The sequence below is a fragment of the Mobula hypostoma genome, chromosome 10 (assembly GCF_963921235.1).
Source record: "Mobula hypostoma chromosome 10, sMobHyp1.1, whole genome shotgun sequence".
Lineage (NCBI taxonomy): Eukaryota > Metazoa > Chordata > Chondrichthyes > Myliobatiformes > Myliobatidae > Mobula > Mobula hypostoma.
Window position 1 is genome coordinate 48,728,795 of NC_086106.1, and position 17,538 is coordinate 48,746,332.

At 39.5% G+C, this 17,538-nt stretch overlaps 1 protein-coding gene across 2 annotated transcripts in view; it reads right to left on the bottom strand.

The window, feature by feature from the left end:
• Positions 1-17,538, bottom strand: part of rps6kal (ribosomal protein S6 kinase a, like) — a 171,032-nt gene that overhangs the window by 58,488 nt on the left and 95,006 nt on the right. For both annotated transcript variants that reach the window (XM_063060455.1, XM_063060456.1), the window contains 5 exons: positions 16,851-16,939; positions 15,348-15,412; positions 14,606-14,708; positions 10,232-10,356; positions 9,937-10,059 (listed from right to left, as the gene is read on the bottom strand). In XM_063060455.1, coding sequence (XP_062916525.1) covers positions 9,937-10,059; positions 10,232-10,356; positions 14,606-14,708; positions 15,348-15,412; positions 16,851-16,939 — 505 coding nt within the window. The remainder of the gene's footprint in view (positions 1-9,936; positions 10,060-10,231; positions 10,357-14,605; positions 14,709-15,347; positions 15,413-16,850; positions 16,940-17,538) is intronic.

Here is a 17,538-nt window from a genome sequence, read left to right on the forward strand (position 1 = left end):
TCCCCTCCGCCATCAGATTTCTGAATGGACAATGAAACTATGCATACTACCGCTATATTTATTTTTCTTTTTTTTCTCTTTTTGCACTACCTATTTAATTAAATTTTAAAAAATATATTTCTTGTTGTAATTTAGTTTTTTAGTAATTTAGGAGAGCTACAAGGGGACATGAGAAGGCCTTGGTGATAGAATCAAGGAATACCTTAAGGCATTCTACTTGTATGTGAAAAATAGAAGGATGACTAGAGTGACGGTAGGATTAATCAGGGTTAAAAGAGGAAACATGTGCCTGATGTCAGAGGAGGTAGAGGAAATCCTTAATGAATATCTTGTTTTGGTACTCACCAGTGAAAGGGACCTTGACAAAAGTGACGACGGCATAGATCAAGCGAACGTGCTGGAATATGTCATCATTAAGAGAATGTGCCGGAATTTTTAAAAACATTAGGACATCAATGGGACTGGGCAGATTGATAGTTCAGCATGGACGAGATGGGCAGAAAGGCCTGTTTCTGGGCTGCAGTGTTCGATGACTCTATGGTAGATAAGTCGTTGGAGCCAAACGAGGTATACCTTAGGTTACTACTAAAAGTAGCAAGGAAAGAGATTGCTGGGTCTTTGGCAATAATCTTTGAGTCCTCACTAGCCACAGGAGTAGTACCAGAAGATTGGTGGGTGGGAGAATTCATGGCTTTGTTCAAGAAAGGTAGTACCGATAATCCTGAGAATTATAGACCAGTGAGTTTTCCGTTCAAGGGCATTGGCGTTTTCATACCAGGCTGTGATGCAACTAGTCAATAATCTCTCCACCACACGCCTATAGAAGTTTGTCAAAGTTTTTGATGAAATGCTGAATCATTACAAACTTCTAAAGAACTGGAGGTACTGCTGTACTTTACTCGTAATTGCACTTATGAGCTGAGTCCAGGACAGATCCTCTGACATGATAACACTGAGGAACTGAAAATTACTGAGCCTCTCCACCTCTTATCCGCTGAGGAGGACTGGGTCATGGACCTTCAGTTTCCTCCTCCTGAACTCAGTAATCAGCTCCGTGCTCTTGCTGATGATGAGTGAGAGGTTGTCGTTGTGGCACTACTCAGCCAGATTTTCAATCTCCCTCTATATGCTGATTCGTCACCACCAATTCATCTAACAACAATGGTGTCATCAGCAAACTTAGATATGGCATCGGAGCTACACTTAGTTTAACAGTCATAAGTATAAAGTGAGTAAAGCAGGCGGCTGAGCACACTGCCTTATAGTTCACCTGTGCTGATGGAGATTGTGGGGGGCACGTTGTTGCCAATCTCAACTGACTAGACTCTGCAAGTAAGAAGATCAAAGATCCTATTGCACAAGGAACTATTAAGGCCAAGGTCTTGAAGCCTATTGATTAGGTTTGAGGAGATGGAAGTGTTGAATGCTGAGCACTAGTCAATGAAGAGCATCCTAGTTTATGAATCTTTGCTGTCCAGATGTTCCAGGGTGGAGTGAAGAGCCATTGACCATGACACCATAAGAACATAAGACATAGGAGTAGAATTATACCATGTGGTCCATCAAGTCTGCTCCGTCATTCAATCATGGCTGATGCTTTTTTCTTTCCCCTTCTCAACCCCACTCCCTGACCTTCTCCCCTGTACCCTTTGATGCTGTGGCCAATCAAGAACTTATCAATCTCTGTCTTAAATACACCCAACCACCTGACCTCAACAGCTTCCTATAGTAACAAATTTCACAAATTCACCACTACTGGCTGAAGAAATTTCCTCGCATCTCTGTTTTAAATGGACACCCCTCTATCCTGAGGCTGTGCTCTTTTGTCCTAGGCTCCCCACCATGGGAAACATCCTTTCCACATCGACTCTGTCTAGGACTTTCCACATTCGAAAGGTTTCAATGAGATCCCCCCATCGTCCTTCTAAATTCCAGCGAGTGCAGGCCTAGAGCCAGCAAACATTCCTCATATGATAACCCTTTCATTCCTCATTGTGAACCTCTTCTCAAGCCTCTCCAATTAGCCCACAACTGTTAACAATACTCAAGATGTGGCCTCACAAGTGCCTTATCAAGCTTCAGCATCCCATCCCTCCACTTGTAATCTAAAGCTCCTGAAATTAATGCTAACATTACATTTGCCTTCCTCACCAATGACTCTACCTGCAAGTTAACCTTTAGGCTGTTCTACACAAGGACTCCAAAGTCACTTTGCATCTCAGATTTTTGGATTTTCTCCCCATTTAGAAAACAGTCAGCACAAAATTTTTTCTTCTAACGAAGTGCATGACTATGCACTTTCAAAAATTGCATTTCATTTTCCACTTCCTTGCCCATTCTCCTAATCTCTCCAAGTCCTTCTGCAGCCTTTCAGTTTCCTCTACACTACTTGCCCCTCCACCAATATTCCTATCCTAGAAACACAGAAAACCTACAGCACAATACAGGCCCATCAGCCCACAATGCTGTGCCGAACATGTCCTTTCCTGAGAAATTACCTAGGGTTACCTATAGCCCTCTATTTTTCTAAGCTCCATGTACCAATCCAGGAGTCTCTTAAAAGACCCTGTCGTATCCGACTCCACCACCATCGCCAGCAGCCCATTCCATACACTTGCTACTCTCTACGTAAAAAACCTACCCCTGACATCTCCTCTGTACCTGCTTCCAAGCACCTTAAAACTGTGCCCTCTCATGCTAGCCATTTCAGCCCTGGGAAAAAGCCTCTGACTATCCACACGATCAATGCCTCTCATTAACTTATACACCTCTATCAGGTCACCTCTTATCTTCCATTGCTCCAAAGAGAAAAGGCCGAGTTCACTCAACCTATTCTCATAAGGCATGCTCCCCGATATAGGCAACATCCTTGTAAGTCTCCTCTGCACCCTTTCTATGGTTTCCACATCCTTCCTGTACTGAGGCGAACAGAACTGAGCACAGTACTCCAAGTGGGGTCTGACCAGGGTCCTATATAGCTGCAACATTACCTCTTGGCTCTTAAACTCAATCCCACGATTGATGAAGGCCAATACACTGTTTCCCTTCTTAACCACAGTCAACCTGTGCAGCAGCTTTGAGCTTCCTATGGACTCGGACCTAAAGATCCCTCTGATCCTCCACACTGCCAAGAGTCTTACCATTAATCCTATATTCTGCCATCATGTTTGACCTACCAAAATGAACCACCTCACACTTATCTGGGTTGAACTCCATGTGCCCTTTCTCAGCCCAGTTTTGCATCCTATTAATGTCCCACTGTAACCTTTGACAGCTCTCCACACTATCCACAACACCTCCAACCTTTGTGTCATGAGCAAATTTACTAACCCATCCCTCCACTTCCTCATCCACGCCATTTATAACAATCACGAAGAGTAGGGGTCCCAGAACAGATCCCTGAGACACACCACTGGTCACCGACCTCCAAGCAGAATATGACCCATCTACAGCCACTCTTTGTCTTCTGTGGGCAAGCCAGTTCTGTGTCCACAAAGCAATGTCCCCTTGGATCCCATGCCTCCTTACTTTCTCAATAAGCCTCACATGGGGTACTTTATCAAATGCCTTGCTGAAATCCACATACACTGCATCTACTGCTCTACCTTCATCAATGCATTTAGTCACATCCTCAAAAAATTCAATCAGGTTCATAAGGCACAACCTGCCTTTGACAAAGCCATGCTGACTATTCCTGATCATATTATGCCTCTACAAATGTTCATTAATCCCGCCTCTCAGGATCTTCTCCACCAACTTACCAACCACTGAAGTAAGACTCACTGGTCTATAATTTCCTGGGCTATCTCTACTCACTTTCCTGAATAAGGGAACAATATCAGCAACCCTCCAATCCTCTGGAACCTCTCCCGTCCCCATTGATAATTCAAAGATCATCGCCAGAGGCTCAGCAATTTCCTCCCTTGCCTTCCACAGTAGCCTGGGGTATATCTCATCCGGTCCTGGTGACTTATCCAATTTGATGCTTTCAAAAAGCTCCAGCACATCCTCTGAATATCTACATGCTCAAGCTTTTCAGTCCGCTGTATCATCTGCAAACTTGGCAACAAAGCCATCTATTCCATCATTGATATACAGCATAAAACGAAGCGGTCCCAACACCAACCCTTGCGGAACACCACTAGTCACTGGCAGCCAACCAGAAAAGGATGCTTTTATTCCCACTTGCTGCCTCGTACCAATCAACCAATGCTCTAACCATGCTAGTAACTTTCCTGTCATAGCATGGGCTATTAACTTGGTAAGCAGCCTCATGTGTGGCACATTTGAAGGCCTTTTGAAAATCAAAATACATAACATCCACTGCATCCCCTTTATCTATCCTACTTGTAATCTCCTCAAAGAATTTCCAACAGGTTCGTCAGGCAAGATTTCCCTCAGGAAACCATGCTGACTTTGTCCTATCCTGTCCTGTCCTGTATCACCATGTACTCCATAACCTCATCTTTCACAACTGACTCCAACATCTTCCAACCACTGAGGTCAGGCTAACTGGTCTATAATTTCCTTTCTACTGCCTTCCTCCTTTCTTAAAGAGTGGAGTGACATTTGCAAGTTTCCAGTCTTCTGGCACCATGCCAGAGTCCAATGATTCTTGGAAGATCATTACTAATGCCTCCACAATCTCCACCGCTACCTCTTTCAGATCCCTAGGCTGCAGTTCATCTGGTCCGGGTGACTTAAGTATCTTTAGGTCTTTCAGCTTTTTGAGCACCTTGTACTCACTGCTGGAGTGTTCCATAATGAAACACAATCTGCCGTGGACCCATTATGCTGGGGCTGTGGGAATTTGTGATGGTTGTTTCTTGATGGTCAAAGCGAATACAGAAGGGATTGAGCTCTTCTGGGAGAAAAGCCTTGTTGTCACCAATGTTGTTTGGTGTCACTTTCTAAGAGGTATTAGCGTTCAAGCCCTGCCACAGCTGTTAAGCATCCTCCAGTGGCTCAACCTTGGTCTGGAATTGCGACTTGGCACATGAGATGGTTTTCCAGAAATCATACCTGGAACTCTTGTATCTCGCTTGGTCACTAGACCTGAATACCACTGAGCTACCCCTCAGCAGGTTGTGAATGTCATGGTTTATCCAGGGGAAGACTTTGAATGATTTTGTTGGAAAACACTCATCTACAACTGTTTTAATAAAGTTTATGACAACTGTGTTATATTCATTCAGATTCTCTCATCAGTTCTTGAAAGCGGTCAGTCCACCGACTCAAGGCAATCCCACAGCCGCTCCTCTGCCTCCCGTGACCACCTCTTTGTTGTCCTTATCTCTGCAGCCTTGCTCTGTAGCTTTTGCTTGTATACAGGTAGGAGAAGGACAGCCAAGTGATCAGATTTCCCAAAATGCAGTCTAGGCATGGAACGTAGTATAGCCATGGTCAAATGTGTTGGGACCAAGGGTGCTGCAGGTTATATGCCAATGATAATTGAGCAGAGGTTTATCCAAACAAGCCTGATTGAAGTCATGATTTGAAACGTGTCAGGGTGGGCAGATTCCTGTTTGCTGATTGCAGCATTCAGTATCTTGATTGCCTGGTTAATGTCGCCCTTAAGGAACGGGTGAAATCAGGTTTGGTGGCCAAGTGCAGTGCCAATGGGGGGAACGAAGGATTACAGGTATGAGGTCTAAAAGCAGAACATGGGAATAAAGGACAGATATTTACAGAAGGTGGGTACTGATGTTCCACAAAGAGCACTGTTCACAATTTACATAATGATTAAGGCTCTGGAATAAACATAGCGTTAAAACTACAAGGCAGATCAAATTAGGAATAGTGTTGCTTGTGAAATGGAAAAATAATTAGCAAATCATCCTCAGCATGGATTAATCAAGGTAGTATATTTTGATAGGAAGAACATTGTGGTCACATTACTTGAACACTGCAAACTAGCTGGAGTAGGATAACAGAGAAATCTCAATTCAGAAAGTGCAAAACTATACTATAGGTAAATAATATACAAAGAAGGAAAGCAGAACTCGGATTTTTTTCTAGATAGAATTGAAAAATTGGGAAGTTATGCTAAACCTTTTTTGAACTTAGATTAAATCACTTAAGGCTACTGGATTCAACACAGGTCACCTTATTATGGAAAAGGTATTGAAGCATTAGAGAATAAATAAAAGGATGATTTCTGAAATGTACTGGAACACATTACAGGAAAGGATGAACAGACAGAGTCTCTTTTCTCTTGAGGAAAGAAGCCCAAGGAATGGCCTGATACAGGTCTTTAAGAGTATGACAGGTTTCAAAACGATGGATGTAAAAATAATATTTACACATTGGTAAGTACACATTTGTATATAATAGGTGTTATCCTAAAAATCCAATGCAGAAATTCAAAATAAATACCTTTCACCGAAAGAGTGGTGAAAATGGACAACTGAATACAACAGGAAGGAGGTAGAACAAAAAGCACAGAATGAAGTGAACATTCAGGGGAAGGATAAGCATATGAGAAGGGAAATGAGTGTTAATCTAACAGTTTTAAATGAAGAAAGAGAAGTGAAGGCTCAAATGCAGTGTGCTCTTGTTTCCTCCTACATTCCAAAGATGCACAGATTGCTAAGGTTTACAAAGTTATAGCCATGCTATGTTGGTATCTGGAAGAAGCAAGTTAACGTATATGACTGCCACAGCGTGTTTAGACTGTGTTGGTCATTGATGCAAAGTTTTTCAGTGTATGTTTCAATGTACATGTAACAAATAAAACTAATTTTTAAATGCCAACATGAACTGATTAGGCAGAATGACCTGTTTCTGTCCTTACATCCCATTGATTGCTCTACATCCATCTATCACACGATCATTACACCTTGAAAGGAGGTCATTGAGAAGTAATAAAAATCCTTGTTTACAGCATTTGACCTCTGTTTGTAGCATTTGTTTTCATAATCTTACCCTGCAACTTAATTGTCTAATTGTGGGAATAAAAAAAAGAGAAGGTGAAAAACTATTGATGCTGGCAATCCAAAATACATACAGAAAATGCTGGGAATACTCAGGTCATGAAAGAAAGAGTTCAGCAGAACATGAACAATCATCGATCTGAAATATTACAATGCATAAATTATGTAAATAGTTAAGCAAAACTTCTAAACTGCTGAATTTGTAAAAATATTATAGAACAAACTCAAATAAGCATTGGTTGAAAACTTCCTGCTGGATTTAGACAATCACATATGAATTGGAAATGGAATTTGGCATCATTCAGAAACTGTCCCATGAGACTGAATTATTATGTATATCAATCCATTATTAAAAAGGCACGAAAGGGAAAACAGAGAGTTATCCTTCCATCTGTTGTTAAAAAATCTCAAAGGCTTTAATTAAGGATGGAGTAACTGACTACTGTAAAAATAATCTGATGATCTGACAGCCAGCATGGATTTGTAATGATTAGAAAATGCTTGACAAATCTATGAGGTATTTTTAAAGTGTGATTACAATGGCAGATAGGAATAAAGCCTAAAAGTAGTCAAAAGGATAAGAGTAACTCAATGGACAGGCACTGACTGGCAGGATCTGACTTGCAAGCAACTAATTAGCATAACAGATGACTGGACGGCAAATGACAGATTGGACTACCATTTGCTATCATGAACAACATGGATGGAAGTTATAGCACAAACCCAATTCATCCACTGAAAGACAGCCTTTAATGTAGCAAAATGTCTTTTAGCATTTCATAAGAGCACATGGAAACAAAAGCAAAGTTCGAGCTAAATACAGATATTAGAGCTGATGAGCAGAGGTTCGGAAGGAGGATTGTCTTCAAAGAGGAAAAAAAGAACAAGATTGCTGGAGAGGTTTAGGCAGAAGATATTAAGATTGGGTCCTGTATGCTGAAGATTCAGTTGGCAATGAAGCTCTATTAAATTTGGGGGTGAATATAAATTTGCAGAGAGCAAAATTTGCAAAATATTATGAAACAGATACAGAGGCCTTCCTAACCATATTATTACCTGTGTTAGTCTATTAAGGATCTACAGACATGTACTCTGTACCTCTGTTCCTCAATACTCCAGAGGATCCTACCATTCATGGTATATGCCATAGCATCATTAATATTCCCAAAATGCATATCTTTATATTTATCTGGATTTAACACTATCCACCATTTTTCACCCATTTAATTCATATTCCTTTCTTTCTTTTCAGCCTAAGACAACCTTCCACACAATCAGCAAGGAAAAGTAGGAAGTCAAATATTGCTTATTCTGTGTGTATCTTTTTTTGTCCTCCTAATTACTCCCCTAATACTTTGAAAATTCCTACAGGAATTCTTTATCTCTATTCCTGCAATAAGCTACCTCATTTTTCCTTAATCTAATTCTTGATATCCTAACTATTCAGGTTTTCAGGGAGTGACGTTTTGCTTCCTTGCATTTCACAATACTCGCATTCTTCTACGTTTTTCACTCTAACTATTCCCGTTTGCTCATTCACCAAACAACTTTGATTACAGCTTATCCCCATGGTCCCTGAGTTTTATCCTAGCAGACATCCCCTCCCCCACACTCCCTGCAGTTAATGAGATTCTTTCATCACCTTCCCAGTTTTGATGAAATCTTGAAACGAAATGTAACTCTGCTTCTCTTCCCATAGATGTAGCCTGACTTGCTGACCCTTTAGCATTCCCTGCTGTTCTTTTAGATTTTCTACATTTGAGGCTTTTTTTGATTGTCCATCTCAAGTGCATGGTGAGACTGAACACTTTTTGGGGTCTTCATCCAAGAAGGGATATACTTTTCTTAAAGAATGGGAATGAAAATTTACAGGATTCCTGGAATAAGAGGACTGTGATGTGAGAAGAGGGGGCCTAAAATCTGTCATGGTTAGAAGAATATACAGAAATTAGAGATGTATAGTAAAATATATGGCGATGCTTATGAAATTATGAGGGGCATAGATGAAGTAGATAGTCTAGGGTAGGGTAGGCCAAGGGCTTGTGGGTATATGGAACAACCTACCAGATGAGACAGTACAGTCACGTATAATTACGGTGTTTAAAAAGCACCTGGACAGGTAAACAGGAAAAGAACAGAGAGATATGGACCAAATGCAGGAAAAATGGATAAACATAGATAGGCATCTTGATCAGCATAGGTCATTCAGCCTAAAGGACCTGCTTCCATGGCATATGACTCCCTTTAAGAGTCTCAGTTGCAGATAGCAGTGATTGATAATTCCATCAGTAGATGAGCCTGTCCAGATTACTTTGCATTTTTACCATGAATTTTGATGATATTCTCAGATTTACTAACATATTGTAGAATTTGCAACATTTATTTATTATGTTCCAGCTCCATGGAATTACCTCGCAATGTAGTAAACTGACAGAAGCTTCAACTGAAACTCAGTCACCTTCAAACCAATGGTTCCCAAAGCAAGAGCTCAGTAACAGATGCACAGAATACCCCATACTCAAAAGTCTTAACAAATGGATACCATGTCTGGCTTCAACTGGGATTTCTAAGACACTCAAGTTTAATCGTTATACATTGCATAAAGTACATGCAATGTATTGCAAATGACACAAAGTATCACAGCACTGGGCTTTTCTTTAAACTTCACAATTCATGATCAATGATCTCAACTAGCAAGATGAAATTTGTCTTGAATGTGCTCTTCACCAACCAGATTTGTGTTTTCCTGGAGGAATAGGGGTAATAGGTTCACACATTATTCCTTTTACCTACAACTCTCCAACAACTTTGGTAAACTATGTACCAATTAAAAATAACAAAATTATAAATCTGTTAAGCTGGAGAGTTTGCTGCTAAAACTGGTTGAATACAACCGAGTTCCCTTCTCCAAGGAAGATAAATTTTTAAAACTTTACAGTGTACATGCAGCAATAAATTTCCAGCGTTTTGATTAGAATTGGATGTGCACTTATTCCTTCATTACCTTAACAGCAAACTCCATGTTCGTAACTCTATGTATACAACGCTTGCAGATTGAGTAGGAGCCAACTCCAATATCTTCTTTGAGCTCGTATCCATCATTAAACTGAATGCTGGTGCCATGCAGCTATTTAAACCAGAAAGAAAATAGTTAAATCTTTAGATTTTTTTTCTTCTCTTTGGCATTCCATTACACGAAAGAAATTAGCTTTAATGTCAAAACTCAATATTGTCAAACACTGGCAATAACTTATTTATCATTACAGTCAAATGAGATATTTATTTGTCATGTACCATACCTGCACTATAGGTTGTACTATCGCGAGAGGGGTGCTTTGCCCTACTTCCATTGAATTAGTTGCAACAAAACTAAACCCTCTGAACAGCTGATGTGCATTAGCACTTGGTGGAATACCAGGTGAATCTAAATCAAGGAAAAACATTCAATTCTTAATTTTTTTCAGGACAAAATCATTTGCAGTACAATCCTAGATCATCTCCTGTCCCTGTACGTCTCCCCAAGACCGCGTGGGTTTCCTCCCACAGTCCAAAGGCCTACTGGTTGGTAAGTTAATTGGTCATTGTAAATTGTCCTGTGATTAGGCTGAAGTTAAATCGGGAATTGCTGGGCAGCACAGCTTGAAGGGCCAAGTCCACACTATATCTCAATAAATAAATAATCACAGTGCAGTGAACTACATCACATGAAATAAATTCAGTCTTGCAGTGATGTTAAAATGGAACAACAACTTCATAATACAAATTTTAAATAAATGTTATTTTAAGTTTACTTATAATCTCATGTTAGTTTAAACATTTCTGTCCACAGATTAAAAATAATTTTGTTCATGGCCTCATACAGATTCAACCATGACTACAAATATATACAAGTCATACATTATGGTAATCTCTGATGAATTGTCACCTGGCGCTTTTAGAACAGTTTAACAATCAATGATCTCTAATGATAAGCTGCTAACCACCACTGATTCCATTTTGGAGATTCTGCCTTCAAGTTATAATGTGGAAAAATTAACAGATAAATGCCTTTTGCTGTATCTAATCTGATTAAACTTGTCAAGCCGAGGAATTAAATAATTTGTTTTATATTGGTTATAGCTTTGCAAAAGCAATGGACTGAAGAAGTCCATGAAAATGTACGTTTGTAAAATAATAATTGTGTTGGATCTTTAACAGATGATCTTTGGCTTTTAAATCCAATAAAATCAATACTATACTAGGAATATGTCTGCTGTACATGGGCCCTGATGGATTTTCTTTCACTACAAACAGGCACAAGCACAGTGGTCAGTAGAGCTGCCATTACGTAGCACCTGTGAGCCAGGTGCAATCCTGACTACTGGTGATGTCTGATGTGTTTGCACATCCTCCCTGTAACTACTTAGGCTTCTTCCCTCACCTTAAGTATGAGTGGATTAGTAGGTTAATTGCCCCTCATGAGCGGGAGAAACTAGTGGGAAGAAATTGGGGAGAACAAAAAAAAAAGAGATTAAAGTGTTAAGATAGTTGGCAAGGACTCGTTAAGCTAACTGGTCTGTTTCAATGCTGTATGGCTCTACGACTCCATAATATATTACACTGGATTGTGTAAAATAGCATAAACTGAAGTAAAATTCACTTTGTTGAACTGTTCTTTGGAGAGACTGGGTTCTTTTGACCCCAGTTGCACTCTTCTCCAAATTAATTGCCTTTAAACCTATGTCTGAAAACTTTCATCATTATAAATAATTTATAAACAGCATTCCAGAAAGAATCTGAATCTAATTTAAAAGGATAAATGCTTATAATCACTTGCTTTGTCCAGTTTCTGTTTGTTATTAATTTATTTATGGTGATACAACCAGATGACAAACAATGTTCTCCCTCAGTTGTTTTTCCCCCCACTATGACAGCAGAGCAGAGGTGGCTGAAGTTTTTTGGAATAGTTTACAAGGAGCAGGATAGTTATGTCCCACACAACAAGTAGTTCTGAAATTGTAGGGATAGGCAACCATGGCTGACAAGGGAAATTAGGACTGCATAAAAGCCAAGGAAAGAACATATAAGATAGCAAAAGTGGGTGGGTAGTTGGATGATTGGGAAGCTTTTAAAATCCAACAAAAGGCAACTAAAAAAGATATAAGAAGAGAAAAGATGAAATATGAGGGCAAACTAGCCAATAATATAACATAGGATACTAAACGTTTTTTCAATTCTATAAAAGAATAAAAGGGAGGTGAGAGTTGATATCGGACCACTAGAAAATGATGAAGCTGAGGTACCAATGGAGGACAAAGAAACTGCAGGTGAACTTAATGAATACTTTGTATCAGTCTTCACTGTGGAAGACACTAGCAGTGTGCCAGAGATCTGTGAGTGTCAGGGAGCAAGAGTGAGTGCCATTGCTATTACAAAGGAAAAAGTGCTAGGCAAACTGAAAGGTCTTAAGGTGGATAAGTCACCTGGACCAGATGGATTACATCCCAGAGTCCTGAAAGAGGTTGCCGAAGGCATAACAGATGCATTGGACAAGATCTTTCAAGAATCACTTGATTCTGGCATGGTCCCAGAGGACTGGAAGATTGCAAATATCACTCCACTCTTTAAGAAGGGAGGAAGGCAAAAGAAAGGAAATGATAGGCCAGTTAGACAAACCTCAGTGTTAGTCAGCATCACAAATAACTGGGATGCTATAATGATGCAGTTGATAGAGTCGTGGCCCCACAGCTCCAGATACCAGGACTACTGCCCGCTTGTAGTTTGCACATTTTCTTTGGGTACTCCGCTTTCCTCACCCATCCCAAAATTGTGAAGGCTTGTAGGTTAATTGACCACTGTAAATTTCCCATCATGTACAGATGAATGGGAAAATCTGGGAGTAGCTTGATGGGAATGTGGGCCAGAAAGAACAACAATCAGTGAACAGGAATGGAGGCAGCCAATTTGTGAGACTGTCCTTGCAGCCATTTTGTGAACTGTTTGAACTGGTTTCTTCTCTGGGATAATTTAATTTAATCAAAGTAATGGAATGTGGACGTTTTCTGCTAGTAACCTGCTAAACCTGAGACCATTCTCAGACAAGTAGGGATTTATTATGTAAAGTGACAGGCTTGGTGGAGGAGCAATCGGTAATCTTGGTAGGCTCAGAACGGGTCACCCGGCTTGGCTCAGTCAGAGCTGAAAAGAACAAAAGGCATGAGGCTGAGGGCAAAGGCCACAGAACAATACTGGCTGTAGCCCTAGACCAGAGCCAATAAGAAAGTGACCCAGGTCAGCTAGGTGTCTATGAGATGACGAGAGTGAAGCATGACATTTGAACTGGTGAGGAAAGAGTATAAAAATGAAAGGCTTTGAATGCAAAGCAGTGATAACTCTCCGGAGATGAACCACTGCAGATTGCTTAAGTAAATAGCCCTGTGTCAGACACATGGAGATTAGATCAGGCCAGCATAGGCTCCTTTCCTGGTATTAGCTTTTCTATTCTTTCAATGCTCGTGGAGGGTTTCACACAGAGATATTCCGTTGCGTAAGTTTTCAGTTAAGACAGTAAAGGTATTTGTCAGCAAATACAGATTCTCCCTGTGCCTAACCGATCATCATTACTAAGGGGTAATCCTTGTAACAGGAATGTGGGGAGAATTTTGATTATGGTAGGATTAATGTCATATGAGTGTTTGTTGGTCAGTATAGACCAGGTAAGCCAAAGACCCCATTACCATGCGGTATCTCAATGACTCACTATGAGAAATTTATCTTCCATTTATAAAATAAAGTAGTACTTCCCTTCTTATTAGGTAGTCCCACAGGATCCAGTGCATGTTGCACCCATTCTCATTCCATCAGTTCTGAGATGGCTCATGAAGTGAATCCACAGACTCTGCCACAAATTGCCCGACAGGGTGATTGAGCAGTTTGGGAAGTGGTGGGCTCTTTTCCTACTGATGCTAGGTTTCAGTCTGCTTTTAGTAAATGGAATTTGAGTCAATACTGCCCCAAATACTATGCTTCAAGTTTAATTACCATTCATGTATACAGCTAAACAAAACAGTTTCTCTGGGGCCAACGTGCAAAACACAGTACATACAGTCACAATAGCACATTCAGTCACAAAATAATATTAGCACAAGTCCCTGAGTGGCATGGCCTAAAGATTGATGGACAGGATCCACGTTTCTGCAAGAACAACACACAGTTTGAATGGTCATGGACCAGGTATTTTTATGAGTCTGTGGGATTATACATATTGTAACTTAAGAATTATATTTTTTCACTCTATCCACCTAGTAATCTCTTGCCACGATAATGCTCATGGCAGGATGTCTGTTTGTATTCGCATTTATAAATGACATGTTGCTTATAGCTGACTGATTGACATTACAGCCTCAGTGCTAGGATGCTGACCTGGGAAAAGATATTGATGTTGATTTGCTTATCCTCCCAAAGGATATGGATGATTTTGCAGTAGTATTGGTCGTACCTCCCAGTACTTTGAAATGCCTTCTGTAGGCAATCTATATCTCAGAGACATCTATATCACTGTAACAATCACTAAACTTCCATCAATATGTATTCGTGCCATGAATTGCAAACCAAAAAAACCCTTCAGAACTGGGAAGGTGCAGAGTTACATTTTACACAAATGTCATAACAAGAATGAAAGCAATCATCTCTACCTTTTGGTGTTTTAGCTGTAAATTCAGGATCAAAGCAGAAAGTATCTTCTGGCTTACCAGAAGCAGGTTTAAATGGAGGCTGGATTTCTTTTCTGACCAGTTTCTAAGAAATAGAGAATGTTTGTTTTTTATATACATCAATCATTACAACTTGAATTACAGTGTGTACAGTGTGTATAAATACATGCTTCAAACTGGTTCTTCAGTGCACATTAAAATAAAATCCATATTTATCATGACTTATACTATATGTGCAAGAACATACATTTTGGATGGCACAGCAGTGTAGTAGTTAGCACAACGCTTTACAGTACCAGTGACCTGGGGTTCAATTCCCACCACTGTCTGTAAGAGTTCTCCCCGTGACTGTGTGGGTGTCCTCCAGGTGCTCCGGTTTCTTCCCACAGTCCAAAGACATTCCGGCTGAAAGGTTAGGCGCTCATTGTAAATTAGTCTAAAGTTAAATCGGGACTGCTGTGCGGCGTGGCTTGAAGGGCTGGAAGAGCCTATACTGCGTGTATCTCAATAAATAAATGAATAATAAACATAGAGATGACTAAGCTTTGTACTCCCAGCACAGAAAACGTATTAACATAGGTGGTTTAATAACAGTAGAGGAAATCTTTAAATAAATTAAATCCATGAAAATTTAGATTTTAACTTTGTTTTGTCAGGAGTAAAAAACATTACATTTAACAGCTTTGTGACCTTGATCTTGCTTGTTGGAATGGGAAACACCTACATTCCAGTCAATGGTGGCAAAGAATGGATGCCTTTTGATCTCTTCAACTCCATCAGGGCCAGCTCCTACAAGAATTAAGATTACGTGATGTTTATTTGTAGTCATTGCTGCAGAAGGGCAGAGGCCAAACTCAACTCAATGTGAAGAAATAATCTTAATAGATGGCATGCAAAAAAAGTTTTCCACGTACCTAGGTACATGTGACAACAATAAACCAATTTATCAGTTTTAATGGAAAATACTCCAATAACATCTAAACACTAAAGAAAATACATGTTTTTATTCATAATTAGATTCAAGTCAGTTCTTAAAAAGATGAAGAAATTTTGACTGCATTAACGTCATGTCAAATATTGCAATAATTCAAAGTGCCCAATGAAATAAATTAAACCTCTAATTCTGCATGGTTAGTGTGTCAATCCACACAAGGCTCAATATATCTAGGATATACTCAAGCAACATTAGACTTTATTACTTCATACATAAGTAGTATAAGGAAAAAGTGTAGAGAATAAATTATGTTAATAAATCTGTGCTCAAGTTTAACTGTCATTCAACCAAACATGAATACCCAGAAATACAGCCAAACAAAACAGTGTTACTCCAGGGTCAAGGTGTAAAACACAGTACCAACAGTCATACACAACACAATGCACACATAGCACATATAAGATAACAAGCACCTATAGACTGTAGTAAAACGCAGTCACATAAAAAAAAGTCTAAGTCTTTGAGTTCATGAATGTGCAGCATTCTGCAGTTGAACAAAATGCAGCTTGGCTTCTGCTGAGCAAACACTGGCGGCTCCATGACCCCAGTATGGTGCCATGTCACATCGCCTCCAGTACTCCGGAGGGGTGCCCAACTCCAGCACCTTCCTCTGGGTGGCTGCAAACAGGTCACACACGGCTTGAGGCCTAGTCCGCACTATGACTTAAGCCAAGCAGTTTCTTCACCATTCGCCAACAAACCAATGAATTGGGCTTGCAGCATTTCAAATCACCAATGTCCAACAAGGTCTTGCAATCAAAACAAATGCAACTAAGGTGATCATTCGCTGTTAAGACTACACACCTTCTTCGTGCACCAATGCCTCTCTGTCGCAGGCAGTATCACAGGCTGTACCAAGTCCAGCTCATTCAGTCAGTCTCACTCTCTCGTACACACACACACACATTTTGACACTTTAAATTGTTAAGTAACCCTGAGGTAAAGAAGTGGTATTCAAACAGATATATTTGTAAAAGGAACACAATAGGTGCCAGAAGATCGAACACTCTACTTTCATATTCCTGGATCAATAATCTAAAAAATGAAACTATAAAGGTTTTAAAACTGATGAAACTGAAAATGTTGCTTTCAGCATACAGTAATGACAATTTAAACATGCATACATGAATTCAAATATCAGAACACAATTAACATAATTATTAAATATCCAACAATAACTAGAAACATGCATTAGTACAGAGAAGGACAATGATAAAAGTGTTGAAGAAGTACCTAATCGATTCCCAGGATTTCGCTTGAATAGTGTTCTGAGAAGACTTTGAGCTTCTGGACTAAGAAACTGAGGCATTCCTAATTTAGCTCTTGGGAAAAGCAGACAGATTCATTATTTTATATAAATAATATAACGAATGTAATTTACTGTAAGTATTTTTGCTTTCACTAAAATTCTTAGCCCCTGCAATGAACTGTTACTTGAAAACAGGCTCAAGTATTCTACAGTACTCTACAAGAAAAAAATTTTCAAACACAGTATTCATGATGCAAAATCACCAAATGTATACATTTCATAACAATCTGTTTAAATGCAAAAAACTTAAGACCAACTGTGCAGCATAGATAGTAGTGAATTACATTCACTTGAAATAATCCCAATCAATTTTTTGTCAAGAGTAAGTTTGCAAGAATGACTTGATGATAGTTAATTCTCATGTACGAAACCACTATGAATCAATTACGTAGATGTGCATGGAAATCCAACTAAGCAGCTGCTGTCTTACAAAAAAGACAAAAAAAACATTTTATAAAGAGCAGACAGCAGTGACGGATTTTGAAATTTCATTCTTATTTTGTGATTTCGAATAAATATGTAATTTGGAGCCATTTAAACCTGTTTATAGAACAAGCTGTAATTCTGATCTAGAATTACAAATCTTTTGTCATATAAATTAGGTAACTGTGT